General features: G+C 57.0%; 1 protein-coding gene across 1 annotated transcript; it reads left to right on the top strand.

Moving 5' to 3' along the window:
• The first annotated feature begins 1530 nt into the window (after positions 1–1530).
• LOC469157 (espin-like) lies at positions 1531–26287 on the top strand. The gene is given in 15 exon segments (XM_016944822.4): positions 1531–1744; positions 1909–2091; positions 2217–2348; positions 5494–5695; positions 6664–6935; positions 8149–8153; positions 9642–9798; positions 10036–10246; positions 12750–12895; positions 12980–13240; positions 14609–14614; positions 18338–18513; positions 20771–22290; positions 22862–22978; positions 25181–26287. Coding segments are annotated over 12 exon segments (1707 nt in total). The 5' UTR covers positions 1531–1687; the 3' UTR covers positions 18413–18513; positions 20771–22290; positions 22862–22978; positions 25181–26287.
• The last annotated feature ends 1097 nt before the right edge of the window (positions 26288–27384 follow it).

Below are 27384 nucleotides of genomic sequence, written 5' to 3' on the forward strand. Positions count from 1 at the left end.
CTGTGAGCCTCCCCAGCTGTAGCTGCACCATTGACTGAATTCTGATTCTGGCAGGTCCCCTGCTAGGTGCCTTACCGGTGTAATCTCAGTTGATGGTCACAGTAATAGTTGATGGCCGGGCGCAGTGGCTCACACCTGTAATCCCAGCACTTTGGGAGGCCGAGACAGGCGGATCACTTGAGTTCAGGAGTTTGAGACCAGCCTGGCCAAGATGGCAAAACTGAGTTTCTACTAAAAATACAAAAATTAGCCAGGCGTGGTGGCACATGCCTGTAGTCCCAGCTGTTTGGGAGGCTCAGGCAGGAGAATGGCTTGAACCCAGGAGGCAGAGGGTGCAGTGAGCTGAGACTGCGCCATTGCATTCCAGCCTGGATGACAGAGAAAGACTCCGTCTCAAAAATAAAAATAAAAAAAGAAGAACCTGCTTGCTAGTGCCGTAGCCCAGAGCTAGCACAGCAGAAGCATTCAGTACATAGTGGACATCCCGAGGGCTGCCAGATTAACAAAAACAGCAACAACAAAACCCGGGATGTTTGACTAGCTTTGAATCTCAGATAAAAAAGTTGTATTTTAGTATAAGTATGTCCCATGCAATATTTGGGATATAGAATACTAAAGCATTATCTGTTTATCCGAAATTCCGATTGAACTGTGTGAACTGCATTTTGTCTGGCAACCCTTACCACCCTGCCCGCTGGGAACTCAGTCTTCTGGGGGAGGCAAAGGTCAAAATCAGTTATGGTCAACCAAGCATGACAGGTCATGCTCATAGTGGCCCTGGGCAGTGTGGGGCGGAGGCCAGCAAGGGGGAAATAAATCAGGGTGGCCCTCATGGAGGAGGGATGGGTACTGAGTCTTCAAGAGGGAGGAGGATGGAAGGACATTCCAGATGGAGGGGGCACATGATGAAAGGGATAGAGGTCAGACACAGCAGTTGTGGGGACTCATGGTGACAGTGGGCGAGAGGGGAGGAAAGGCCAGCTCACCACATCCTTGTAGACCTCGGTTAAAAAGTGGGACTGAGGCTGGGCGCGGTGGCTCTGTAATCCCAGCACTTTGGGAGGCTGAGGCGGGCGGATCACGAGGTCAGGAGTTCGAGACCAGCCTGGTCAACATGGTGAAACCCCGTCTCTACTAAAAATACAAAAGATTAGCGGGGCGTGGTGGCGCATGCCTGTAATCCCAGCTACTCAGGAGGCTGAAGCAGAAGAATCGCTTGAACCCGGGAGGCAGAGATTGCAGTGAGCCAAGATCCAGCCACTGCACTCCAGCCTGGGCGACAGAGCTAGACTTCTTCTCAAAAAAAAAAAAAAAAAAAAAAAAGTGGGACTGAGGGCAGGGCAGTGCTGGGTGGGACGCCCTCAGGGGCCTCTGAGGGAGGGTGGCTCAGGACTCAGTCCAGGGGGAGCCCCCCGGGCGGCAGCGGGCCGGTGACAGGGCCCTCTCCCGCCCACTCTCCCTGCCGTCCAGGGCTCCCTGGGAGGGGAGGGGGGCGGGTAAGGAGGCCTCGGGGGGGTGAGGCGCTGAAAGCCCACGGTGGGCGCTGTGTCTCCGCAGGGGAGTGAATGCCCAAACCAAGAACGATGCCACGCCCCTGTACCTGGCGTGCCAGGAGGGCCACCTGGAGGTGACGCAGTACCTGGTGCAGGAATGCGGCGCGGACCCGCACGCGCGCGCCCACGACGGCATGACCCCACTGCAAGCCGCGGCGCAGATGGGCCACAGCCCGGTCATCGTGTGGTTGGTGAGCTCCGGGCCCGGGCGGTGCGGAGGGGAGACGGGGCGGAGCCGGTAGGGCGGGGAGTGGAGAGAGCGGGGCCATCAGGAGTGGGGCGGAGGACCGTGGGCGGGGCCTGCAGGGGCCTGGCCCCCATCCCCCGCCCTTCTCTCCCCGCCCCTCCCGCCCAGGTGAGCTGCACCGACGTGAGCCTGTCGGAGCAGGACAAAGACGGCGCCACCGCCATGCACTTCGCGGCGAGCCGCGGCCACACCAAGGTGCTCAGCTGGCTGCTGCTGCACGGCGGGGAGATCTCGGCTGACCTGTGGGGCGGGACCGCTCTGTACGACGCCGCCGAGAACGGGGAGCTAGGGGTCAGCGCGGGCCCGGGGTGGGGGCGCGCGCCCTCTGCTGGCACCGCGCTCTCCGCACGGCCCTGCCCGGGCGCGGGGGTCCCAGCTCGTGGCCGCGGCCGGGTCCTCACTGCGTGCCCCCACAGTGCTGCCAGATCCTGGTAGTGAACGGCGCGGAGCTGGAAGTCCGCGACCGCGACGGGTACACGGCCGCTGACCTATAGGACTTCAACGGCCACAGCCACTGCACCCACTACCTGCGCACGGTGGAGAACCTGGTACAATCCCTGCGCTGCTCCTGTCGCATTCTCTCTTCTCGCCCCTCCACCCCAGTGGTGGGTGTCGTCACCCCTTTTACCAAGGAGGAAGCTGAGGTTCAGAGACGTGAAGCCCGCTACCCCACACGACCTGTCAGCCCAGAACCACTGCCTGCTGGGGACTGAGAGAGTAGAGGCACAAAGGTTAACGGAAAGAGGACAGGAAAGAACAGGATCACCCCAAGGGGTAAGGCTGAAGAAATCACAAGACAGGCCCCATTGGGAACAGGCAGGCTCATTCACCTACCCATAGACATTAGCTTGGGTATAACTCACAGCCACCCTCTGCAGAAGAGAGTGTAAGTGTCCCGTTCCACATATGGGTAAAGGGAGTCTGCGGGGCACCAGGATCACATCACCAGTAAGTGGTAGAGTGGAGAACCTACCTTGATGGCCTGACCAGGAGCCACCTCTCTGCCCCTGCACCATATATTTGCTGACTTCATGGCTGGGTCATAACTGGAAACCCATGCTACTCTTTTTAAATTATGTTATTATGGTGAGACAGCCACGAAGTGACCTACTGGGACTTGAACTCAGCTGTGGATGTCTCCAAGTGAGGGCTCTGCACCATCTGGTACAATGCCTGCTTTGAGGCAATAGGCAGGGAAGAGAGTGGGCCTCACAGCCAACCCCAAAAGGATGCGGACCAACTCCATGGGGCAGCCTGGCCATGGAGGGGCTGTGAAATGAGGCCCGGAGGGAAGAAGGCAGATGGTCTGTGCCCTGAGCACCGTCTGTCCATCTGTCGTCCCTGCCAGCACAGGGGGATGGTCCTGGCTCTGGGGGCTGCAGAACACAGCAAGGCCCAGAGGCCAGAGGCTGCAGGCGGGCCTGAGGATGAACTTCCCCCCGAGAAAGAGTCTCTGGAAGAGAATGAATGGCCCAGCAGGTAGTGAGCACTCTGTCACTAGGGTATATAAGCCGGGATGGACACAGGGAAGGACATTTCTGCATCAGTGGTGGGTCCCCATCAGTTAAGAGAGCCTGTGACTCTGTCGAGGGACCATGGGGGGTGGCACCAGAGCCCAGGGCACCTGAGGGCCTGTCTGGATGCAGCTGCTAGTGGTCATAGGACAGCAAACACTATTCATTGGATTCTGACTTAGGCAGGTACCCTGCCGAGTGCCTTAAAGGTGTAATCTCAGTTACTCTTCACAGTACATTAAAAAAATAGTTGGCTGGGTGCAGTGGCTCAGGACAGGCGCGGTGGCTCATGCCTGTAATCCCAGCACTTTGGGAGGCCGAGGCGGGCAGATCACGAGGTCAGTAGATCAAGACCATCCTGGCCAACATGGTGAAACCCCGTATCTACTAAAACTACAAAAAAAAAAAAAAAAAATTAGCCAGGTGTGGTAGCACACGCCTGTAGTCCCAGCTACTCGGGAGGCTGAGGCAGGAGAATCGCTTGAACCCAGGAGGCGGAGGTTGCAGTAAGCCAAGACCGTGCCACTGCACTCCAGCCTGGTGACAGAGCAAGACTCCGTCTAAAAATAAAATAACATAAAATTAAATTAAAAAGTTGACAGGCCGGGTGTGGTGGCTCATGCCTGCACTTTGAGAAGCTGAGGCGGGTGGATCACCTGAAGTCAGAGTTCGAGACCAGCCTGGTCAACATGATGAAACCCCATCTCTACTAAAAATACAAAAATTAGCTGGGTGTGGTGGCGGGTGCCTTTAATTCCAACTACTTGGGAGGCTGAGGCAGGAGAATTGCTTGAACTCAGGAGGTGGAGGTTGCACTGAGCCAAGACCGCGCCACTGTACTCCAGCCTGGGCAAGAAGAACGAAACTCCGTCTAAAAAAAAAAAAAATGACAGTATGGCATTTACTGGGCGCCATGTCCTGGAGCTCAGCAGAGCAAGTAGTGCTGTTACCCCCATTTGCAGATAAAGAAACTTAGGCACAAAAAGCACAGGTGACTCACCCGAAATAGCTAGTAAGTCGGGGAGGGGAAGTTTGAAGCCACAGTCCCAGACTGCAGAGCTGGGTGGCTCAGGCCAGGCGCAGTACACCTGCTGTGGCCCAGCCTCTTATCTGCTGCCTACAGGGGTCAGGGCTTGGTGCCCTCAGCACCCACTGCTGTTGCCCAGGTAAAGAGCACCTTTGGGTGCTGCCCACGCCACCTCCTATGGCTCCCCTGACTCCTGCGGTAGGTAGCGGGGCCTGGTCCCCTGGAATGGGTGGGGTGTGTGTGCCCTGGTCCCCTCACTCAAGCAGGCCCAGCTGAGGCAGGGACAGACCCAAGCCACAGAAGACGCTGGCCCAGAAAAGGCAAACACTCCAGCAGAGCCCCTAATTACGGGGCCAATGAGCGCGGCTGCTGAGCCGTTACCTGGTGCCAGGCCTGCCTCTCTCTCCCAGGGTGCCTGTGACACTTCTTAGGCAGGGAGGGGGCACGGGGCAAGGAGGAGCAGGCCTGGGCAGGAGGCAGCGGAGCAAGCGGGCTTGCCGGCAGCAGGGGCAGCATGGGCAATGTAAGCAGGGCCCCTACCACAGCCCCCTCTGCACCGGGAGGGGACAGGCCTGTGGTCAGACGCACAGACCGGGCGGGGCGGGGGAATGGCAGGCCTGGCAGCCTGAGCTCTGGCTGCCCATCACTGCTCAGCTGGCCATCCAGGCCCTACCCTTACCCCAAGGGCCCCAACAGGAGACAGGCCGGGCTGGTGTTGGGAGTCTGCTCCAGGTCCCAGGTCTGGCAAGGAGAGCTGGCTTGCCAGCCAGGTCACTAGGGATGGGCCTGTGCTGTGCCCCTCCCCATGGAGCCTGTGCCGATCTGTGAGGGAGAAGGCTGATCTCCTGGCAGTTCTCCCCTTGGGGTGCGGCTCAAGGCCCCCTCCTCGTCGATCTCTCCACCCTCCTAATCAGGGAGGAGCCAGGGGAGGGAGTTTCCCAGGAACCTTGGTCCTGCTGCCTGGCGGGGCTGGGCTTGAATCTTAACCCGGAGGAACCTGAAAGACCCTCTAGCGATGGGGAAGAGACCCCAGAGAGGGGTGTGGCTTGGCCAAGATCCCACGGCGAAGGCATGGCTGAGTAGGACCCTGGCCTGGAGAGCAACGCATCTTGGGGTGCAGTTGCCTTCATGGCCTCCCTGCCTCCCCTTCAGAGCATGGAGCACTGCGTGCTGTCCCGGGATCCATCCGTGGAGCTGGAGGCGAAGCAGCCGGATTCAGGCATGTCCTCACCCAACACCACGGTGTCGGTCCAGCCTCTGAACTTTGACCTCAGCTCGCCCACCAGCACCCTCTCCAACTACGACTCCTGCTCCTCCAGCCACTCCAGCATCAAGGGCCAGCACCCTCCACGTGGTGAGTGTGCCCAGGAGGAAGAGGGGGAGGGAAAGCAGACTGAAGCCAGACTGCTGGGCTGTGAGGGTTGGCCTTGGGCCAGCCTGCCACAGCCAATATCAGAGACTACTCTCATCACTTGCTTTTAAACATGGGGAGGCGACACCCTTTCTGGTGAGAGACAGATGTCACTCATACTTGTGTGTGCTCATCACAAACATACATGTACATCCACATGTACTCTCCCCACCCACAAAATCCACGTGTGCCGCCCACCATTCATTATTCTTAGCTACTCACACACAAAAGCACACACTTGTACATGTGTACACACAGCATACAGATATGAACACACATACAGAGCCATGCTAATATCTGCACACACCCACCTTACACACAAGCACACAATGCTCTATTTCCATACTACAGATATGCACACACACACACCATGTCCACAGAGCAATGCACACACATTCATCAATACAAAGAAGCATGTGCACAAATGCATACACACTCAAACATACACAAATTCACAATCGCCTCGGCAGACTGCAGGCTTGTGTGTACACACACCCTGACCATGCCCTGAGCATGGGCGTCCATCCACTTGCAATGCCTGCTTCACGCCGCCAGATGGTGGCCTCCAGACCTGGCAGGGTGCCCTGCAAAGATTGGATGTGGCCATCTGTACTCCCAAGGAGTAGACCCTCCCCTTCCAGGTGACCCTGCCCTCTAGACACACCAAAGCCTCCAGTGCTTCCCCTCCAAACCGGAGTGCCTGGTCTTCCCCCAATAAGTGCTGGGCTGGGGCAGGGCAGGGCCAGGGAGAGGAAGCCCAGCAACGCCAGGGGCCACAACAGGTGTACCAAGTGGTGCCCGGAGCCCACCTTGGCCCTCGGCAAGTTGTTTCCAGGTGGTGGAGAGTCTCAGTCTTGGGGGAAAGCCTGTCTGCATGCTCCCAAATCTGGCCCTTCCTTCTGCCTCCCCAGGGCTTTCCAGCACTAGAGCTGCAGACATACAGAGCTACATGAACATGCTGAACCCAGAGCTGGGCCTGCCTTGGGGCACGATTGGGAAGCCCATACCCCCACCACCCCCACCCAGCTTCCCCCCGCCACCCCCGCCCCCAGGCACCCAACTGCCCCCACCCCCACCTAGCTACCCATCTCCCAAGCCTCCTGTGGGACCACAGGCAGCTGACATCTACATGCAGACCAAGAACAAACTCTGCCACGTGGAGACAGAGGCCCTCAAGAAGGAGGTAGTGAGCCCTCACCCACTGCCTGCCTCCCAGCAGGGGTACTGGGCTGATGGGGGCCAGTCAGGCCAAAGGCCTGGCCTCACTAGTGGGCACAGGGTGGGGGTCCCTGGGCCCATGGCATATTCAAGAGTCAAAGCTCCTGGCGAGTCCCACGAGGGGTCAGGGCTGGACACTGGACTGGGAGGAGAGTAAGAGCAGGTCACTGCCCTCCATGGGAGCTGGGGGATGAAGGACGCAGGTCCAGACAGCTGTTCCTCACCAGGAACTGGGCCTGTGCCACCTCTTGCACAGAGTGGCCGGGTTGTCATGGAGTTGACAGAGAATGCATGGAGACTGCCCCTCCCCAAGCATGCCCCCCCGCCCCCACAGCACCAGGCTCAGTCGGAGAGTGTCACCCAAGGGAGGTGGCTGCCAGGTGGAAGGTGCCAGTGGCATGGCTGTAGAGGTAAGGGCTGGAAGGAGGGAGGGAGGAAGGTGAGCAGGCACTAGCAGGGCTGGGCGCCCACCGGCAGTGGGGGCTGGGAGGAAGTGAAGCTGTGGCTGGTTCCAGTTTAGGGCTTGAGCTCCTGGGGGAAAGGGCCAGGCCTGAGCTGGGAGCCCTGGAGGGAAGCGAGCCTGTGTGGAGAGGATGGGCCAGGGTGGGTAGGTGGAGTGTGAGGCGCCTAGGGATGTCTGGGGCCTGCAGGCGCCTGGCTGAGGCTCTGGAGCAGGGATTGGGGCAGAGGTCTGGTCTGAGCAATTCCGGGTATCCTTGGCAGGGTGCCCTGGGGAACACTGGCGTTCTGGCCACAGGAACAGAGCAAGGATGGTCTAAGAGGTGAGGGGACAGCCTGAGGTCACAGGTGGCCAGATGTGGTGTGGCGGCTCCCTGGGGTCCTGCTGGAGCCTGGGACCTTGCAGTTCTCTCTTAAGCCCAAGGCAAAGCCACCCCAGGGCCAATTCATACAAGGTGACTCAGGTCACAAGGCCAGTGGGCAAGGGAGGCATGGGAGGGACACCAAACCTGCAGGCCAGTTCCAGTAGCTGCCCTCTTCACGCCACCTTAGACCAAGCTCCCACAGTGGCTTTCCCCTTTCATCTCTGGGAGGCAGAGGGGGCCGGGTGGGTAGGGCTGCAGGGGCCCTGGAATCGTTGAGCTCCCGGCGCAGACTGTGGGCCCCGCCCAAATCCACAGGACAGGTGGCCCAGCCAGTGCCCCCTCTCCACCGCTGAGCCCAAGTGCCAGGTCTGTGAGGTCACCTCCTGGCTGTGCGAGCCCCCTCCCGGCTGTGTGCGTCCCTCCCGGCTGTGTGCGTCCCTCCCGGCTGTGTGCGTGCTGGGCCGCAGACGCCAGGGCCCGGGCCGGGAAGCTCTACAAAGGGCTCTTTGTGTCGCCGCGGCGCCTCCCGCGCGGGTGCCTGACCGCAGGTGGGAGCAGGGTCGTGGCGTCGGAGCCTCCGGGCTGCAGGGGGCGCGGAGCCGGCGGGCTGGCCCAGAAAACGAATCCTGCGGTGTCGCGTTTCCTGCAACGTGAGCCAGGTCGGGCGGGGTGAAGGGTCTGAGGCCACCGCAGGGACGCATGGGCTGGAGAGTGGGGCAGGGGACAGCCCCCACCCGGTCACTCAGTCTTTGGCCCGGCCGCCTCACTCTCCCTCACTGAGCTGGGCCTAGTTGGGGGCAGCTGCGACGGGGCGGAAAGCCGCGCTGTCACCCGACCCCGCCTTACGGCCCCTGAAATCCGAGGCTTGAGCGCGGGTGTCGGTGTCGCTTTCGTGGATGGCGATGGTTTCCAGATGCAGGAGGGAAACGGTGGGGACGCGACCCGGAGCCGGCAGCCAAATATGAGAGGCCCCCTCTGCCCACGGTCAGCCCTCTCTCCTCTCGGGCGGGGATGAAGGTGGGGGCTCAGCTCCCAGCTTAGGGAGAGGCGCAGGGGGCGGGGTCACATCCGGCCGGGGGCGAGTGCAGAGCCGCGGCCAGGTGTGGCAGAGTAGTTGGCGCCCCCGTGGCATCCGCGACGGCTGGGGGGGGGGGGTTCGGCCTGGGATTGGCGGGCCCCGGGTGATGTCAGGCCGTCGGAGCCCATAGGCTGGCCGTGCGCGGGCGTCTGTAACCTGAGAGGAAGTATCAGGTAAAGCAGGTGTCGGGTCCTGCCGCCCCCGCCGCCAGGTGCACAGCAGGACCACCAGCACCGTGGCAGGTTGGAGCAGCCCCTAGACGGACAAGCGGGGTCCGGGGCAAGCCGGAGCCTCGGAGAGCACAGGCTCTGGAGGGGGCTCCCTCCGGCCCGGGACCCCCGAAAAACAGGGCTCCGCGGAGCCCTGGGGACCCGCAGTCCTTCTGACAGCCGAGAGCGGAGTACGGCCGAGGGCCTAGTGAAGGCTAAGCTGGGAGGTGCCCCTTCTCTAGCTCCCCCTGGCGTCGGGGCTGGGCCACCCCGCCCCTGGGCCCGCCCCTTCTGGCCTCAGTGGGGGACCCTGTGCCCCTTGGCCGGTGCCCAGAACCCCTCCCTGTAAGGCGGGCAGAGCCTGCCCTTCCACCGAGGCCCCCATGAACCTCGCCCGCTGCCCACCGTGAGAACAGCGGGTCTAGGAAGTCGGCTGCTGCACCCCCCGACGGCCGCTGGCCGCGAGTTCCCAGGAGGTGAAGAGCTGGGTGGGGAGGCGTGGGGGGCGCCTACCGGGCAGTTGCCCGAGCCCCACCGGTCACTGTCTTCCCGCACCCGAGCTCCTGCGACGGCCACGACGGGCTACGGAGGCAGGACTCCAGCCGCAAGCCCCGCGCTTTCAGCAAGCAGCCCAGCACGGGGGACTACTACCGGCAGCTGGGCCGCTGCCCCGGCGAGACGCTGGTCGCACGCCCGGGCATGGCGCACAGCGAGGAGGTGCGTGCCCGCCAGCCCGCGCCCGCCGGCTGCCCGCGCCTCGGCCCTGCCGCCCGCGGCTCACTCGAAGGTCCCTCCGCTCCCCCGCAGGCGGCGCAGCCGTCGCGGATGCTACGTGGGCGCCAACTACTCTTCCACACCTGACCGCGGCTCTGCACGCGCCCCCGGCCAAATGTGACCCAGACCCCTCAGCCTCTCCCTAAGCTGGGAGGTGAGCCCCCACCTTCATCCCCGCAGGCGGAACTCCCTGGGAACCACGTGGCTAACGGTTGCGCCGCGGACCCCAAGGCGTCCAGGGAGCAGCAGCGGCTGCTGCTGCTGCTGCCGCCGCCGCCGCCGCCGCCGCCCCTGCCCGAGGCCGCGAGTTCGCCGCCGCCGGTCCCGCCTCTGCCCCTCGAGGGCGCTGGCCCTGGCTGCGGGCAGCGCCGCTCCTCCTCGCCCACCGGCAGTGAGTAGGGGCAGGTTGAGGGGTGGGGGGCGGTGCTAGCCCTGAAAGGGGAGGGAAATCTAGACACCGCCCCCTCCCCAGCTGTCACTGCCCGGGTCCTTCCTCTTCTACATGGTCTTCCGGCCACCCCTACCCCATTGAGTACTTGACCCTAAGAGAGGGCTCTGGGTTGCTTGAGGTCCTGCCAAAGCAGGACCGGGCTGCACAGCCTGGGGCAAGTCCCTTCCCCAATCTGGGCCTGCCTCCCACCCTCTAGCTGTGTGGCCTGGACAAGTCCCCTCCCCTCTCTGGGCCTGCCTCCCACGGGCTAGAAAGGGCCTTCCAGCTCTGGCGCTGGTGTTTCCCATGAGCTGGTGCTGGTGTTTCTGATGAGCTGGTACTGGAGGGGCACTTGAAGTCGAACCAGCTTCAGAGAGGCCCTGCAGCTGGCCACCCTTCCCCCTGCCCCTGTCTATCCTGAGCCTCTCTTCCTCTCTCCACGTCTTTCTCTTGTCTTTCCAAGCAGCACAGACCTGAAGCCTTCTTAGATATGCCAGGAACTCTTCCTAGCCAGTTCCTGCCAGGGGCCCTGGGCCAGCCAGAGCCTGGCTATGGGGGCAAAGCTGTGACCCACCATGTTTCCCCCTCCCTCCCCGGTGACTTCCCTAGGCATCCTTTTTTAAGAGCTAGACTGGCGCAGGATTCCTGGGCTTCTTTTCTGTAGGGTGGGACTGTGTCCCCCTGCCAGGACACCTAGAAGGCCCAGGACAGGGTGCCTAGATGTGGTGCTCCCATCCCAACCTGGCTGGGGTGCCTTCCTCACCCAGCCACTCAGGGCAGAGATCATGTTTAGTGGCACCCCTCAAAGCTTCATCTCCCTGACTAGGAGTGCAGAGCAGAGCTTGTCCCCCTATGGTTCCTATGGAGCCCCAGCCCCTGCAGACCAGAGCCCATGGAAGCATGTCCAGCACCTGCCGAGCCTCCTTCTCCTTCCCTCCACAGTCTGCAGCAGGGCTGAAGCTAAGGGCAGAGAAAAATATACTCTGGGCTTCCCCAGACACCCCCACCCAGCACAGCCAGGGCTGGGTGCCCTACCCCAACCCAGTGCCAAGGTGGAGGCCCTTGCTGGGGGCTAGAGCCACTGGTGGCCCTGCCCTGCCCAGCCCTCAGGGGCACCAGCCAAACCAGGAACTCGATGGACCACCCTCATGGGGCCCCAGAGCAGCCTCAGCCAGGGTCAGATGGGCAGAAATGCTCCTCCTCTCTTCTCCACTTCCCCCCTCCTGCTCTCCCTGGCCCGCTCCCTGTCCCCTGCTATCCCAGTCTCATCCTGGCCCCCTTTCCCTCCTAACTCCGCTGTCACTTCTCTCCTCTTGGTCCCTAGAAGTGAGAGTCCTGAGGCACAGGAAGAGTGAGTAGCTGCGTGCGCGGCTCCTGGCTGAGGCTGAGGCGCGGCGTGGGGGGAAGAGGCAGGAAAAGCAAGGGAGGAGGGGCCCAGCCTTGAGGAAAGGGCAGGGGCAGGGGCTGGCAGGCGAGAGAACCTCGATGCATGGGTGGGGCCTTGCACCTCATACCTACCCTCATACCCACATATGCACCCAAGCATTCTGCGCCTGGCTGATGGTTTTGCCTAAATAAATGAGTAAACCACACCGATTTTCCCTTTCTCCTACTCTTCTCCTCCCGGTGACTGCACTCTGGGATCCCCAGCCTGGGAATCCAAGAGCTGTCGGCCCATTTTATTCCTCCCTCCCAGACCTGACCCCTTCATCGGGGCTCAAGAGACCTATCTCTCCAAATCTCCATTCGCCTCCTCCGGCTAAGCCAGAAAATGCACCCTCTGCCCTGGGTGTTTGCATATTACCTGCCTGCCCTTCTTCCTGGGTGCCTCCCGTGGCCTTAGTAAGGGCTCTGCTTTCCCCTAGAGCTGAGCCGTGCTTTGCCATAAATGTGCTCCCGGCTTGCAACCAATGTGTCTGCTTGTGCGTCTGTCTGTGGGTGTGGTGGCAAGGGAGGGGAGCAGGTGGTACTGGCACTCTGGGGTCCGGACTCTGTATGTCCATGGAGGCCCCAATTGACTCAGTTCAAGGGTCACTGAGGCTTTGCTGATGTAGGGAGAGGGCCAGAGGGAGGCTCCACCCAGCCAGGCTGAGCCAGGAAACCTGGGACAAAAGTCCGGTGGCTGATTCCAGGTAGTGTTTTGGAGCTGGGCAGTCAGTGGCTGGGCAGGAATATATGCCCAAGAGCCACCATGAACTCCCAGGGATCTCCAGGCAGGGGCCCTCCATCCCGTGAATAGGGTGGGGGAGGATGGTGGGGTTGCCACAGTCGGAGAACCAAGGGCCTGCCTCTGGGGGCCCTGAAAGCTGCCTGCTGGACCTGGGATCTGGAGAGCTGCCCGCTGGCCCTGAGGATGGGCACCCATCCAATCTTGGCTTGGGAAGGGGGCTGCAGAGGGGCAGGTGAGGGGTGGCAGGGATGCAGCCCCACCCTGGCCAGTGCCTCATCTCCTGCCTCCGCATAGGCACCAAGTCTTTCAACATGATGTTCCCGATGGGCGACAACTCGGAGCTACTGGCTGAGATTAAGTCAGGCAAGAGCATGAAGCCGATGCCGCAGAGCAAGGGGCTGACCACAGTGTTCTCAGGCAGCGGGCAGCCGGCCTTCCAGGTAGGCGGGCCCAGCAGGAGCCTGCGACCCGGCTTCCCTGGCCCTAGGCCACCAGGCGCTCAGCCCCACCGCTTTTCCCTGCAGCCCAATTCGCCGCTGCCGTCTGTGTCACCTGCACTGTCACCAGTCCGGAGCCCCACACCGCCAGCTGCGGGGTTTCAGCCGCTGCTCAACGGAAGCTTGGTTCCGGTGCCGCCCACTACTCCTGAGCCGGGGGTGCAGCTGGACGTGGAGGCGCTCATCCCCACGCACGATGAGCAGGGCCGTCCCAAGCCCGAGTGGAAGCGCCAGTTGATGGTGGGCAAGATGCAGCTGAAGATGTAGGAGGAGGAGCAGAGGTGGAAAGTGGTTGGGGCGGGGTGCCCAGGGAGCCCTGGGGTCTGCATCTGGATGCACAGCCCATCCCCCATGCCACCCCCAACACCAACCTTGGGACCTCCTATTTTCTTTCTTTCTTTCTTTTTCTTTTTTTCTTTTTCGTGAGACAGAGTCTTGCTCTGTCGCCCAGGCTGGAGTGCAGTGGCGCGATCTCGGCTCACTGCAATCTTTATCTCCTGGGTTCAAATGATTCTCCTGCCTCAGCCTCTCAGGTAGCTGGGATTATAGGCGCATGCCACCACGCCCAGCTAATTTTTTTGTATTTTTATTAGAGACGGGGTTTCACCATGTTGGCCAGGGCTGGGATTACAGGCATGAGCCACCGTGCCCGGCCATTTTCCTTAGGGAAAGCAGGGTGGCACGACCCCGTTTGGGGCTTGTCCCAGTCTCCACACACACCCCCAGCAGCTTGTCCTTGGAAGTGAGACAGCAGCCTTTCTCAGACTCTCCTTCACCTGCCCAGCACCTGGGATCTGGTTAAAAGGCCTGTTCGGATTCAGGAGGTCTGGGCAGGGCTGAGGTTCTGCATTTCTAGCCAGCTCCTGGGTGAGGCTGCTGATGATGCTGGTCCAAGGACCACACTGAGTAGCCAAGAGAGCTTTGGTCTCAGTCTTAGGGACCTGGGCTCCATTGCTGTGCTGCCGCCTCCCAGCTGCCGATACTGAGCCTCGTCCAGCCTCAGTTTCCTTCTCTGTAAGGTGGGCTGATCAGCACCAGCTGGCAGGATGAGTTGCCTTCCATTCATCCAACAACTATTCCCCGAATGCCATTTATTTTTATTTTTTATTTTTTTGAGACAGGGTCTCACTCTGTCACTGAGGCTGGAGTACAGTGGTGCAATCTTGACTCACTGCAACCTCCACCTCCTGGGTTCAAGTGATTCTCCCGCCTCAGCCTCCCGAGTAGCTGGGACTACAGATGCCTGCCAACCATGCCTGGCTAATTTTTGTATTCTTAGTAGAGATGGGGTTTCACCATGTTGGCCAGGCTGGTCTCGAACTCCTGGCCTCAAGTGATCTGCCCGCCTCGGCCTCCCAAAGTGCTGGGATTACAGGCGTGAGCCACCACGCCTGGCCCCCGAGTGCCATTTATGTGCCCCACACGCTTGTAGCCTCTGGGGATTCATGGTGAACATATCAAGGCCTGCTCTAAGGTGGCTGCGGACATGTGTGCGAGTCACCAAGCACACAAAATGGGGCAGTGTGAGAGAGTGGGTGGCAGTGGAGAGAAGTATCTGGGCTGATGCAACACAGCCAGCCGCAATGGGGAACGCAGGGGACTGGGGCAGCCCTAACCGGCCACCTTATATGTGGGCTGGGGGGTGTGTTAGGGAAGGAGGAGGTGATGTCTAAGGTGACACTTGGAAGACGAGTGAGGGGTGGCCAGGAGGAGAGGGAGCTGAAGAGCCGCAGGTGGGACAGGGCAGTCTGGAAGTGAGAGTGGATGTGGCCCTGACTGTCCTGGAGGAAGGGGGTCGCTGAGCTGGAGAGACCTCAGTGGGGGCCAGGTTACCAAGACCTGGCCAGAGGCCCAGAAGAGAACGGACTTTCTCCTGGAGCACTGGGGAGCCGGGTGCGGGGAGTGTTAAGCAGGGAAGAGGCTGCTTCCTATTTGTGTGTGGGGAGTGGATCCCATAGGGTCAAGATGAATCAGGGACCTCTGTGGAGGCGATGGCAGGCCCAGGGGGGAAAACTGGACATCAGAGGTGGAGAAAAGTGAGCAAATGAGAATATTACGGTGCCCAGCTGTCCAGCAGGACGAAGGGAGGGGAAGGGTGGGCAGCTCAGTGGAAGCTGCAGCTGCAGCCTCTTTAAGAGCGGAGTGGCCTCTCATTCTGCACATAAAACATTGACCACAGGGAGCGGAAGGCTTGGGCCACAGGGGAGCTGGAGAAGGGGTCATGAGTCTGGGAGGAGAGGCCTCACAATAGCCGCCCTCGGATGGGTTGGGGGGGGGCCACCGCACCTCTCAGCTTCAAGGCCTTTCGCAAGTTCCTTGGGTGGTGTAATGAGCGAACAAGCCACGCATGGAGACCCCGTCTGCTGGCCTGTTCTTGCCGCCGCAGCAGCGACCAGCAACCGGCCGTGCCCCCCGCCAGCGACCAAAGTGGACACTGCCCAGAGCCTGGAGCGGCGGCTCAGGCCGAAGCCTCACCCCAGCGTCACCCCCCGCCGGCCAGACGCGGTCCCTCCCTGCAGACGTAGCCCCGCGGAGCCATTACACCACCCAGAACATGCAAAAGGTTCCTGGTGCCACGGCGGGAGCTGAGCCAGAGGGAGACGCGCCTCCCTCCCCTCTCTTGTCTTCCCCGCCTTAGCTGACGGCGGCCAGCTCCTGCTGCTACCCCCGCGAGGGCTGGAGGTACTCCCACGAGCACAACGCCATCCTCTGGCCCTTTGGCGAGCTCATGACCGAGGCCGACATCCCCCTCATCGAGCAGCAATCGAGAACCTGCAGGTGCTGCACAAGGCGCAGAAGCTGTAGGCGCGCCTGGAGCAACTGGAGCTGGAGCTGAGCAGCTGCTGCCCATCTCGGCCGCCCTGTGGAGCCGCGCTTCACCGTCGACCCGCGCCGAATGCATGGCCGCGCCGCCAGCCTGCCCGCCTGGTGCAGCAAGATCTCCACGCTGCTCAAGAGCATGGCCACGCTGCTAGCCGCGCTGGGCGACCGGCCTGCGCACCTGGCGGAGCTGCCGACCGCTGACACGGGCCAGCCGCTGGCGCCGCTGCCCGAGGCGCCCTGACTGCCGGGGCCGCTTTGCCTGGGCCGTTCGCACTGGCTCAACTGGTGCCGCGAGGCTGTGGCGCGCGAGATCCTCGAGTGCGGCGTCTCCGTGCAGCATCACCGCGCCACCTACGAGCTGCGCGCACTGGACGCGGCGCCCCCGCGCTGTACGCGCCGCAAGTCCCCACAGTCCGCTGGCGCCCCGGTCCGCGAGCCCATCCTGTAGGAGGACTACGTGGCGGCCGGCTCTGGCCAGCCCAGCGCCGCCGCCGCCCACGGCCCGCTGGCCGACTGGGAGCCCCTGGACACCCTGGGCCCGCCTGAGGCACAGGATTGTCAGGCGGCGCTACCTGAGCCCGAGCAGCTGGCGCGCCGGCCGCCCCTCTGCACGGAACTGCGCGGCGTCCAGGACTACCTCGACCTGCGCAAGGAGCGCATCGTTTACCTCTTCCTGGAGCACTGGCGCCGCTGGGCCTTCCGCGGACCAGGCCGCCGCGCACAGGCGCGCCTAGGCAGACTGCTGCCTCGCGTGACGGCCGCCGGTGCTGGCCGGAGCTGGAGGCCACAGACGCCCCCCGGCTGCCGGCGAGCAAGGGCGAGGCCCACAGCCCCGACGAACGGCTGCGGTAGCTACTGAGGCAGCGGCAGGCAGTGGGCAAGCTGCTGCACCACTGGCGGAGCCTGCTGCGGCACGTGCCGGCAAGACCGGGCCTGGCGCACGGCGTGTACTGGCCCCAGCACTTCCTGTCGCCCCTAGACGGCGGCGCACCCCCGCGCTACGAAAGCCTCACGCTCGACCTCTTCATGCTCGGCTACTTCCAGCTACCGGAGATGGGCCTGAGCCGCGAGGATCGCAAGTTCCGCCACCTACTGTGCTACGAGATGTTCCACCGGCTGGACAGCCACCCCTGGGAGCGCATCCGCCTCTTCCACCGCGTGGTGCTGGAGGAGGTGGAGGCCGGCCGGCGCGGCTGGAGCGACGGCTTCGAGGACCTCAGGCACAGGTTCTTCGGAAACGGCCTGGAGGCTGAGCCGGCCCCCGAAGAACAGGCGAAGAAAAAGGAAGAGAAGGGGAAAGAACAGGAGCGGACCGAAGAGGCCGCTCCGGTTCAGAAGGGGGACCCGCCCGAGGGGCAGCGCGAGGCCCTGGCCCCTGCGCCGCAGCCGCCGCCCCCGCCCGCCCGCCCGCCACGCCTCCCCCGATCTCAGACTCTCCGGGTTCCGAAGCCCCCGCCGAAGACCCCTTGGAACTGGTGTCTGAGATGGGCGAATTCAGCAACGAGGACATCTGCCGCTACATCGACCGCAGCTTCTCCTTCTGGAAGGAGAAGGAGGCAGAGCTGTTTGACATCTGAGCAGCGGAATTCGGAATTCGCAGTTCACCCTCGAGCGTCTTAACGTGGGCCTGGACGCCTGTCTGACGCCCTCCAGAGGCGTGAAGCAGCGGGAAGAACCCAGGACTGTGGCCTTGAGCAGCCCGGAGGGCCCAGGACCAGGCTGCCTCAGCCTCTGAGGTCCCATCGTGAGCAGGCTGTGTGGGGCGTTGGTCGGATAGGCAGGGCAGGCACAGAACAAACCAGGTGTCCCCCTCTGGCCCCGTGGTCTTGCTGAGCTCTGTGTGGAGCCAGGCAGCAGAAGAAGCCCCTCTGAGTGAGGGGCTGCGGCTCCTCCCTGGGGCAGTGTGGCCTGCTCTCTGGTTTTCCACTGGAGTTCACAGCTACCTCCTTGGCTGAGGTCAAGGGAGCCACGTGTGCAGTGTTCTGTGTGAAGTGTGCGGTGTACAGACCCTTTCTCCTCTGTAATATTCAGGAAATAAAACTCTTTGCTGTAAACTGCCTATGTTGGACACCACACCTGCCCCTGATGTCATTGCAGCCCCATGATTGTAGAGCACGTATCCACTCTGTTGGGAAGAGGGCAACCATGGGCTGAAGGTCCTTCTCAGGGGAGCCAGGGGCAGCCTGAATCTCCCTGAGCCAAGAGGCTGGGTGGGGGCCCGCATCTGCGTCTGCCCAGAGATCTTGGACCTGTGGCCATTGGCCACCTGCCCCTGTGGGGAATCAGGCTCAGGACCTCTGGGTCCCGGCTACTTTTTCTCTGCTTCTGTCCCACTCAGCTCTGATCTCTCTGGTGCCTCCTGTAGGCCACAAGGGTCTGGGTTACTAGGGGAAAGGAGGCCAGCTCTGAGGGGGTGTGACCAGGCACCTCCATCCACTTGACCCACAGAAATGCATCAAAAGGGTCACTTCCTGTGACCCTGACTCCTTCAGGTCCCCAGGTTGAGGGTGCCCCCTATCTCCCAGCCCCTGCAGGCTCTGAAGCTTTGTGGTTGTGTTTCAGGAGGAGGCCCGGCTGGCCAGCATGCCCGCCTGGAGGCGGGACCTCCTGCGGAAGAAGCTGGAAGAAGAGAGGTGAGCCGGCGGTCAGGCAGAGGCTGGCCTGGCAGCGTGTTTTGACTGCGCCCCTGAAGTGGAGGTACCAAGTGACACTGTTTCTCCTTCTAGGAAGCAGAAGCGGTGAGTGCAGGGCTGGCCCCAACCTGCCACCCTTACCCCCACCCAAGTCGCAGAGGGTCGTCCCTTCATCCAGGCCAACTTGAGTGCATCCTCCTGTCTCTTGGCCCTTGTAGCACAGTCTCCTTCCTCCCTATAATATCCCAGACGGCTGACCCCCAGAATCTCTCTCTCATGCTCTGATAACTTTGTTCCCGGTTTCTCAGTCCCTGCCTCCTATTAACCTGGCCTTTTCTACCCTTCAGTTAACCTAACCCCAGTATCAATCACCTTGATTGTCTGGCCCTCAGAATGTACTTTCTGCCCCTAGTAATCTCACCCAGCCCAGTGCTGTCCAATAGAAATATAATGAGAGCCACAGATGTAATTTAAAATTTTCTAGTAGCCACAGTGAAAATGTAGAAGGATATAGGTGAGCTTAATTTTAGTAGTTTTATTTGACACAAAATATCAAAAATATTATTTCGACACATAATCAATTATGAAAATTACTAATGAGATGTTTTATACTCCTCCTGTAAAAGTAAGTCTTTGGCCAGGCATGGTGGCTTACACATGTAATCCCAGCACTTTGAGAGGCCAAGGCAGGGGGACCACTTGAGTCCAGAAGTTTGAGACCAGCCTGGGCAATGCAGTGAGACCTCATTCTGAAAAAAAAAAAAATTTTTTTTTCTTTTTTTGAGATGGGGTTTCACTCTTGTCACCCAGTCTGGAGTGCAGTGGCGATCTGGGCTCATGCAACCTCTGCCTCCTGGGTTCAAGTGATTCTCCTGCCTCAGCCTCCCAAGTAGCTGGGATTACAAGCATGTGCCACTGCACCCAGCTAATTTTGTATTTTTAGTAGAGATGGGTTTCACCATGTTGGCCAAACTGGTCTCAAACTCCTGACCTCAAGTGATCCACCCGCCTCGGCCTCCCAAAGTTGTGGGATTATAGGCATGAGCCATCAAGCCTGGCCTTTTTTTTAAATTTAATTTTATTTTTTTTTGAGACAGAGTTTTGCTCTTGTTGCCCAGGCTGGAGTGCAATGGCACCATCTTGGCTCACTGCAACCTCTACCTCCTGGGTTCAAGTGATTCTCCTGCCTCAGCCTCCCAGGTAGTTGGGATTACAGGCGCCTGCCTCCACGCCTGGCTAATTTTTGTATTTTTAGTAGAGGCCGGGTTTTGCCATGTTGGTCATGCTGGTCTCGAACCCCTGACCTCAGGTGATCCACCCGCCTCAGCCTCCCAAAGTGCTGGGATTACAGGCATGAGCCTTCACACCAGGCCTACGAAAAAAATTTTTTTTTAATTAGCTGCACGGGGCTGCGCGCAGTGGATCATACCTGTAATCCCAGCACTTTGGGAGGCTGAAGCGGGTGGATCACCTGAAGTCAGGAGTTCAAGATCAGCCTGGCCAACATGGTGAAACCCCGTCTCTACTAAAAATATAAAAATTAGGTGGGTGTGATGGCACATGCCTGTAATCCCAGCTACTCGGGAGGCTGAGGCAGGAGAATCACTTGAATCTGGGAGGCGGAGGTTGCAGTTAGCCGGGATCACACTATTTTGTACTCCAGCCTGGGCAACAGAGTGAGACTCCATTTCAAAAAAAAAAAAAATTAGCTGGGTGGGCCGGGCTCGGTGGCTCACGCCTGTAATCCCAGCACTTTGGGAGGCTGAGGCAGAATGATCACCTGAGGTCAGGAGTTCGAGACCAGCCTGACCAACATGGTGAAACCCCGTCTCTACTAAAAATACAAAAATTAGCTGGGCATGGTGGCACGCTCCTATAATCCCAGCTACTCAGAAGGCTGAGGCAGGAAAATCACTTGAACCTGGGAGGCAGAGGTTGCAGTGAGCCGAGATCGTGCCACTGCACTCCAGCCTGGGTGACAGAGCGAGACTCCATCTCGATAAAAAAAAAAAAATTAGCTGGGTGTAGTGGCACCCACCTGTGGTTCCAGCTACTTGGGAGGCTGAGGTGGGAGGATTACGTGAGCCCAGGAGGTTGTGGCTGCAGTGAGCCATGATCTCACCACTGCGCTCCACCCTGGCAACAGAGCGAGACCCTGTCTCAAATAATAATAATAATAAAACTTAGTCTTGAGATCTTATTGCTTTTATTGCCTGACTAAGGAGGTTCTGGGTAGGGAGTTCATTTTAGATCTGCTTTTTTTGTTTGTTTTTGTTCTCATCAAAAACTACCTTTGCAATCTCATGTTTCTCTTGGGCCCTCTTTAATGGCCTAACTTCTTCAATGCATGATTTTCTTTTAGTTCCTCAAGGTGGCTTTGGAGAAAAGTCTGGCAACTGTGGAGACCCAGAACCCATCTTTGCCTTGAGAATGCAGAGCTGAAAGAGCAGATGGGAGAAGAAATGTCTGAGGGATGGGAGATTGAGGAAGACAAGGAGAAGGGCAAGGTGGTGGTTGAGACTGTGGTTGCCAAAGAGGGTCTGAGCGAGAGTAGTCTTCAGGCTGAGTTCAGAAAGCTCCAGGGAAAACTGAAGAATGCCCACAATATCATCAACCTCCTCAAGAACAACTTGTGCTGAGTAGCAAAGAAGGGAATAGTAAACTTACTCCAGAGCTCCTTGTGCATCTGACCAGCACCATCGACAGAATAAACGCAGAACTGGTTGGTTCTCCTGGGAAGCACCAACACCAAGAGGAGGGGAATGTGACTGTGAGGCCTTGCCCCAGACCCCAGAGCCTTGACCTTGGGGCTACCTTCACAGTGGATGCCGACCAAGTCAGTGTAGGCTTAGATGGAATGAAAAACCACTGGAGAAGGGCTCGAGATGACAGTGTTTACTTTAAAACGTTCTCCCATGTGAATCAGGAGGTACCAAGAGAAAGGTCTCTTTGTACCACAAACAACAGTAATAATATTCTGCCTCCATTCAGCCTTTAGAAAGCCTTTTACAACATAAATATTTCTTGAGTACTTAATTTTTCAGATAACACACTAGGCATTGGCATGGGGCAATAAAACCAATGGCTGCGCTTGAGATACTTAATATGGTAAGGAAAGATGGCACATAAACAGGTAATTTTAATAGGAGGGGGTAACTGCTGTAACATAGGGATGCATCAGGTTATGAGGCAGCCCAGATAAGTAGTATGTAATGACATCCCTTCCTTATCAATGCCATTTTTTTTTTTTTTGGTCACAGCTCATCACAGGTGTCTGTTCCTGGACCTCAGATGGGTTATGTGGATCCTGTTTAGGGGAGGAGCCATGCTGAAGATTCAGTAAAATGGGGAATACAGGGGATTCTGAGAGAATCAATGGCACAGAATGTGAGGGGAGATGAGTGGAGGGTTCCACCCCTTCTCTTTTTGACCACTGAGAAAACGTTGCCTAAAAGCTCCTCTGTAGACTTGATTGGCGCTGTGCTGTGTGCTGTGGATACAGATATGAAGAAAACATTATCCCAGCACTCCAGGAGCTCCATCTGGAAAGCAAGTCACTGCCAAATGGCATGAGAAGTGCTGTGACAGACTTGAGTAAAGTCCACGGGGTTCACAACGGGCCTTGGTCATCACTGCATGGGGGTGGCCTCGGACTGTCCTGATCCTTGTCTTGGCCCCTTTCGCAGTTGGAGAACCAGTCCCAGCCTCGTGACACTGGGCCCAATCAGCGTTTAGCCCACCAGGGTCCACCCAGCACCTGCGCTCCCAGCTGTCACAATGCAAACAACGCTATCAAGATCTCCAGGAGAAGCTGCTGCTATCAGAAGCCACTGTCTTTGCTCAGGCGAACGAGCTGGAGAAATACAGAGTTATACTTAGTAGGTAACTATGACTTACTAGTAAATAACTAGCCTGTACGTCTTATAAGCTCTGTATGTTCTATACAGACATAACGTGGTTATTGAGCACATGAAGTGTGGCTGGTGCAACTTGGACATTTGGTTTTATTTAATTTTAGTTAATTTAGTATAAACTGGCCATATGTGGCTACTAACTACCTTATTGGACAGTACAGGTCTAGGTGTCTTGGGACTCTAAATTAGTTCAGCTCCATTCAACATTTATTGAACCCTTGCTGATAAAGCACTCGCCAGCGTCAATGGGGCTGCTAGAGATGAGAGTACACAATCCCTGACTTACAGATACCTTGTCCCAACTAAGGCCTAGGTTATCTGAAGGGGAGATTATCAATGGCAAATGCAGGCTCCTCCTGTGGAAAGAAATTCTGCTTCCTAGAGCTGGTGGTCTCTTCTCCCACCAGTTCAAAGAAGCTTCTCTCGCACTGTGGATCTGCCCTCCCTGCCCCACAAGGTTAGGGTATGTGCCATTGAGGCTCAGGGCATATGTGGGAAATTCAGACATTTTGTAACACCTGCTGTCTCTTCCCACGCAGGTGAACCCTTGCTGAAGCAGGACAGTAAACAGGTCCAGGTGGACCTCCAGGACCTGGGCTACGAGACTTGTGGCCAAAGCAAGAATGAGGCTGAACAGGAGGAAACCACCAGTCCCGGTAAGAGCACAGGGTGTGGGGCTCACCTTCCCTCCCTGGAGTCAGCTGTCACATTTGGGTGCTGTTGGCCAATTCCACACCTGACAAGTAGTGGGGAAGAGGAGGACAGGAGGTTAATAGGAGAACTCTTACCCAAAATGAGGCTGAGTATAAGTTTGAATTTCTACAATTAGTTTGTGGCACACTGCTAATAATAATAATAATAATATAAAGTTCTAGCCAACTGATTATTATAGAAATACTAAGGCCTACTTAGAGACCACATGAGGTTTTGGAAACATGCAAACCGTAAGTTAAAAATAATTTTGTTTTGCATTATAAAAGGACTACAACCATAGGGCCACCCACCACATTGAAAACCAGAAGAGAAGAAAAACACAGTCTCTCTCATTCTTGAGGAAGTGTAGTGTGGCAGTTAAGAGAAAAGATCCTGGGGCCAGACTGGTTGGTTCAAATCCCAATTTGTAAACTTTCCTATGCCCCAGTTTCTTCATATGTTAAAATAGTAATAAAGGAACTACCTACCCCATCAGGTACTAATGTGAATTAAATGAGTAAATTCTTATAAAATGCTTTAGAACAGTGTCTGGCATCAGGTAAAATGCTGTGGATTAGTTCTCATTCTGACTACCACTGCCCCAATACACTGATGTTAACATGCTGATATATTTATTCGAAGTCTTATTTTCCTTTGCCTATTTTTCACACAGTGGTAACCCAGTAAACTTTTAAATTATAGTAAAATTTAGAGAGCATTAAACTTGCAGCATGCAGAAATAGCTTGTCCTATATTCTTGTGGCTATCCTAACTAGATAAGGGCATGTTAATGTCTTGAGAAACATCAGTGTGTGTGGAATGAACACAGGACATTGGAGGATTTGAATTCTGGCTCTGCCATGTGCTAGTTTGAGTGATCTAGAACAAGCTGGTTTACCACCTCTCTTTGAGTTTTGGTTTCCCCAGTCAGTAAAATAGAGAGTGGTGAAACCTAACTTATGGGTATAAGGAGGATAAGAAATACTGTATTTGAATGCCTAGCACAGTGTCAGGGTTGAATAAAGTACGACTTCACCTTTTTCCGTAGTAATTATTGTCCTCATGACCAAACCTGCCTCCTCTCAAAGGCAGTGGCCACAACAGCACATACAACTTTTATTTAGGAAGACATCTTTGTCTTTTTTCAGAGCGTGAGGAGCACAACAGCCTCAAGGAAATGGTCCTGATGGAGGGGCTGTGCTCTGAGCAGGGGTGCCAGGGCTGAACGCTGGCTAGTTCCTCTGAGAGGAAGCCCTTGGAGAATGAACTAGGGAAGCAGGAAGAGTTCTGGGTATATGGAAAGTCAGAAAACATCTGGGTCCTATGAAAGGACATCAAAGATCTGAAGGCCCAGCTGCAGAATGCCAACAAGGTCATTCAAAACCTCAGGAACCGGGTCCGGTCCCTCTTGGTTACAAGTGATTATTCGTCTAGTCTGGAAAGACCCTGGAAGCTGAGAGCTCTTGACACCCTGGAGGGGTCTTCACCTCATAGTGTCACTGATGAGGATGAGGTGTGGCTGTCTGATGGCACTGGGGCTTTCTACTCTCCAGGACTTCAGGCCAAAAAGGACCTGAAGAGTCTCCTCCAGAGAGTATCCCAGCTGGAGGCCCAGCTCCCAAAAAATTTATCTAGGGACATATAATTAACATATATATAACAGTTGAAGAACAGTGGCATGGTAAATTTTTGTTTTGTTTTGTTTTGATACAGAGTCTCACTCTGTCACCCAGGCTGGAGTGCAGTGGTGCCATCTCAGCTCACTGCAACCTCTACCTCCCAGGTTCAAGCAATTCTCCTCCCTCAGCCTCCCAAGTAGCTGGGATTACTGGCATGCGCCACCATGCCCAGCTAATTTTTGTGTGTGTTTTTAGTAGAGGAGGGGTTTCACCATATTGGCCAGGCTTGTCTCGAACTCTTGACCTTGTGATCTGCCTGCCTCAGCCTCCCAAAGTGCTGGGATTACAGGCATGAGCCACCACGCCCGGCCCATACTAAATTTTTTAGTGCAATACTTTATCAGGGTAGAATTTACTCTTAAATGCCTCCTATGGCTTATGTGCCAGAATTCAGTTTGGGGGAGTTCCTTAGAGATGTTCTCATGGAAATCTCTACAGAAGCCCCATAACTTATCATCCACCCTTTCCTCTTCTGTCCTGCATTAGGAAATATGATTCCCTGATTCAGGATCAGGCCCGGGAACTGTCTTACCTACGGCAAAAAATACGAGAAGGGAGAGGTGTTTGTTATCTTCTCACCCAGCATGCAAAAGATACAGTAAAATCTTTTGAGGATCTCCTAAGGAGTAATGACATTGACTACTACCTGGGACAGAGCTTCCGGGAGCAACTGGCCCGGGGAAGCCAGCTGACAGAGAGGCTCACCAGCACACTCAGCACCAGTAAGTTGGCCACAGGGCTTTGGAATACTCTCAGTCACCCCACAGTTCCAGCCCCTGGTGGCCACCACATCTCCACTGCAACTTTTTAACGGAGGGTCCTGTTTCTATTTCATTTCCTGGGGCTAATACAGGATCAAGACTGCTCAATGGGGAGCATGGAGAGGAACACACAGGGCTGGAGATGCCATGGTTACAACTCTAGAAACGTCACCACTCATGGAATGTGACCTGTGGGGCAGGGGAGACATCTCTCTGGTGCTAAGAGGGAGTAGGGGACATGAGATGGAAGGGCCTTGTTATAGGAGGAAGAGCCGTGAACTAAGAATTGCAAGACGTCAAGGCGCTGAGGCCAAAGGATCCGTGAGGAAACAGGCACAGCTCACGCCCCTCGGCCTACGGAAGGGAGGGCAAGGAGGGTTCTACGGTTCCTGGGAGGACGCGAAGAGCCAAGAGCCCCGACGGCCGGCGCCGGGGAAAAGGCCCCGACGCGGGGTCCGCATCCCTGGAAGGGCGGCGTCCACATTCCTGAGAGGCACGGGGCGCCCAGGGCTCGGACGCTCAAAGCCCGCCGGCTCCTGCAGCTTCTGGCAGCCGAAGAGTGTCAGCCGGGAGGATCCCGCACACGGCGCTTAGTTTTGGAACTGCATACCCAGGGGAGGATGCGGGAGCCCGAAGCCCGGGTATGGGTCCCCGAAGCCCGGGTGTGGGTCCCCATGGTTTTCGTGTTGGGGGTAGGCGCGGAACGCTAAGCCTGGGCCTATTGGGAGCCATAGTCTTCTTGATGGCTGGTGCTTATTGGGCTTTTTTCAGTCAAATTTCGAAATGCAGTTGAATTTCTTACTTTGGAAACGATAATAGAAATGGCTGATCTAAGATTTTCATGATGATATTTTGCCTTTTTTGGTGCATATGCAGTTTCTGTGGTGTAGTGGTTATCATGTTCGCCTCACGCGAGAAAAGTCCCTGGTTCGAGACTGGGTGGGAACGTCGTGGGTTTTTTTTTTTTTTTTTGGTCCCTAAATTTAGTGAGTTTAATCGAGGTTGGGAAACAAACAGAAAAGTAGTTGAACCTGTGGCTACATTTTAGACCTCCTCAATCTAGATAGATTGTTGACCAGGTACAATTTCCACTGGTCTGCCAGCAAGAGGCCTGCTTAATATTAGCTTTGGTTCCAGAAATTCCTTAAGATTCTCTTTATTCTCTTCTGTCGCCTGAATTTTCACAGGCTGACACTGAAAGTGGATGACATCTTAGCGCATTTCCTAAGGGTCCCGCTTGGTTTCGCTTTACTCTGGTTAAGTTGCAGATCTGGCTGATTTGCAAGACAACAAAAACAAAATATTTTTTAAAAAGGTTCTAAATCTGCATCTGGAAGTCATAGAGTCAATATTCCTAAATCACATGAATTATGTATATACATGTGCATGCATACCCCTTCCTCAAATAATCCTCAGAAAACCAGTTAAGTTTTAGCATCTGTGACTCAGATGCATATGAGGCCTTGGTAGATTTAGAAGTTGAGAGTAGAAAGTACAGGTTTGTATTTTAGAAGGAGATTTAGGAATAAGTGTAGCTTTGGTTGATATAGATCATATGTTAAGGTTTGTTGGCCAGAGCTGGTGTGTGTCTTGGGTGTTGGGCAAAGAACAGAGAACAGCCAAAGCTCTGCGAGGTCAATGTGAAGGATGATTTCCTTGGTGGGCTCAAGTTTATGACTCAGTCTGGACCTAGCTTGGCTTCTCAGCTAGAGAAGAAGCATGATTCCATGTCACAGCTCCTGTCTTTGAAAAAGTCATAATGACTCCCAGACCCAACATATGGAGAAAACTCTGGATTTGTCTCTTCAGTTGAATGTCTCCATTGAAAATTGAGGAAAGAAATCTCTCTAATATTTGAACTTCATCAAAAGACTAATATGTTAATATTTGACCGTCAATATTTCCTTAAACTAGTCTACTGCTTACATA

This window comes from Pan troglodytes, chromosome 1 (assembly GCF_028858775.2).
Source record: "Pan troglodytes isolate AG18354 chromosome 1, NHGRI_mPanTro3-v2.0_pri, whole genome shotgun sequence".
NCBI lineage: Eukaryota > Metazoa > Chordata > Mammalia > Primates > Hominidae > Pan > Pan troglodytes.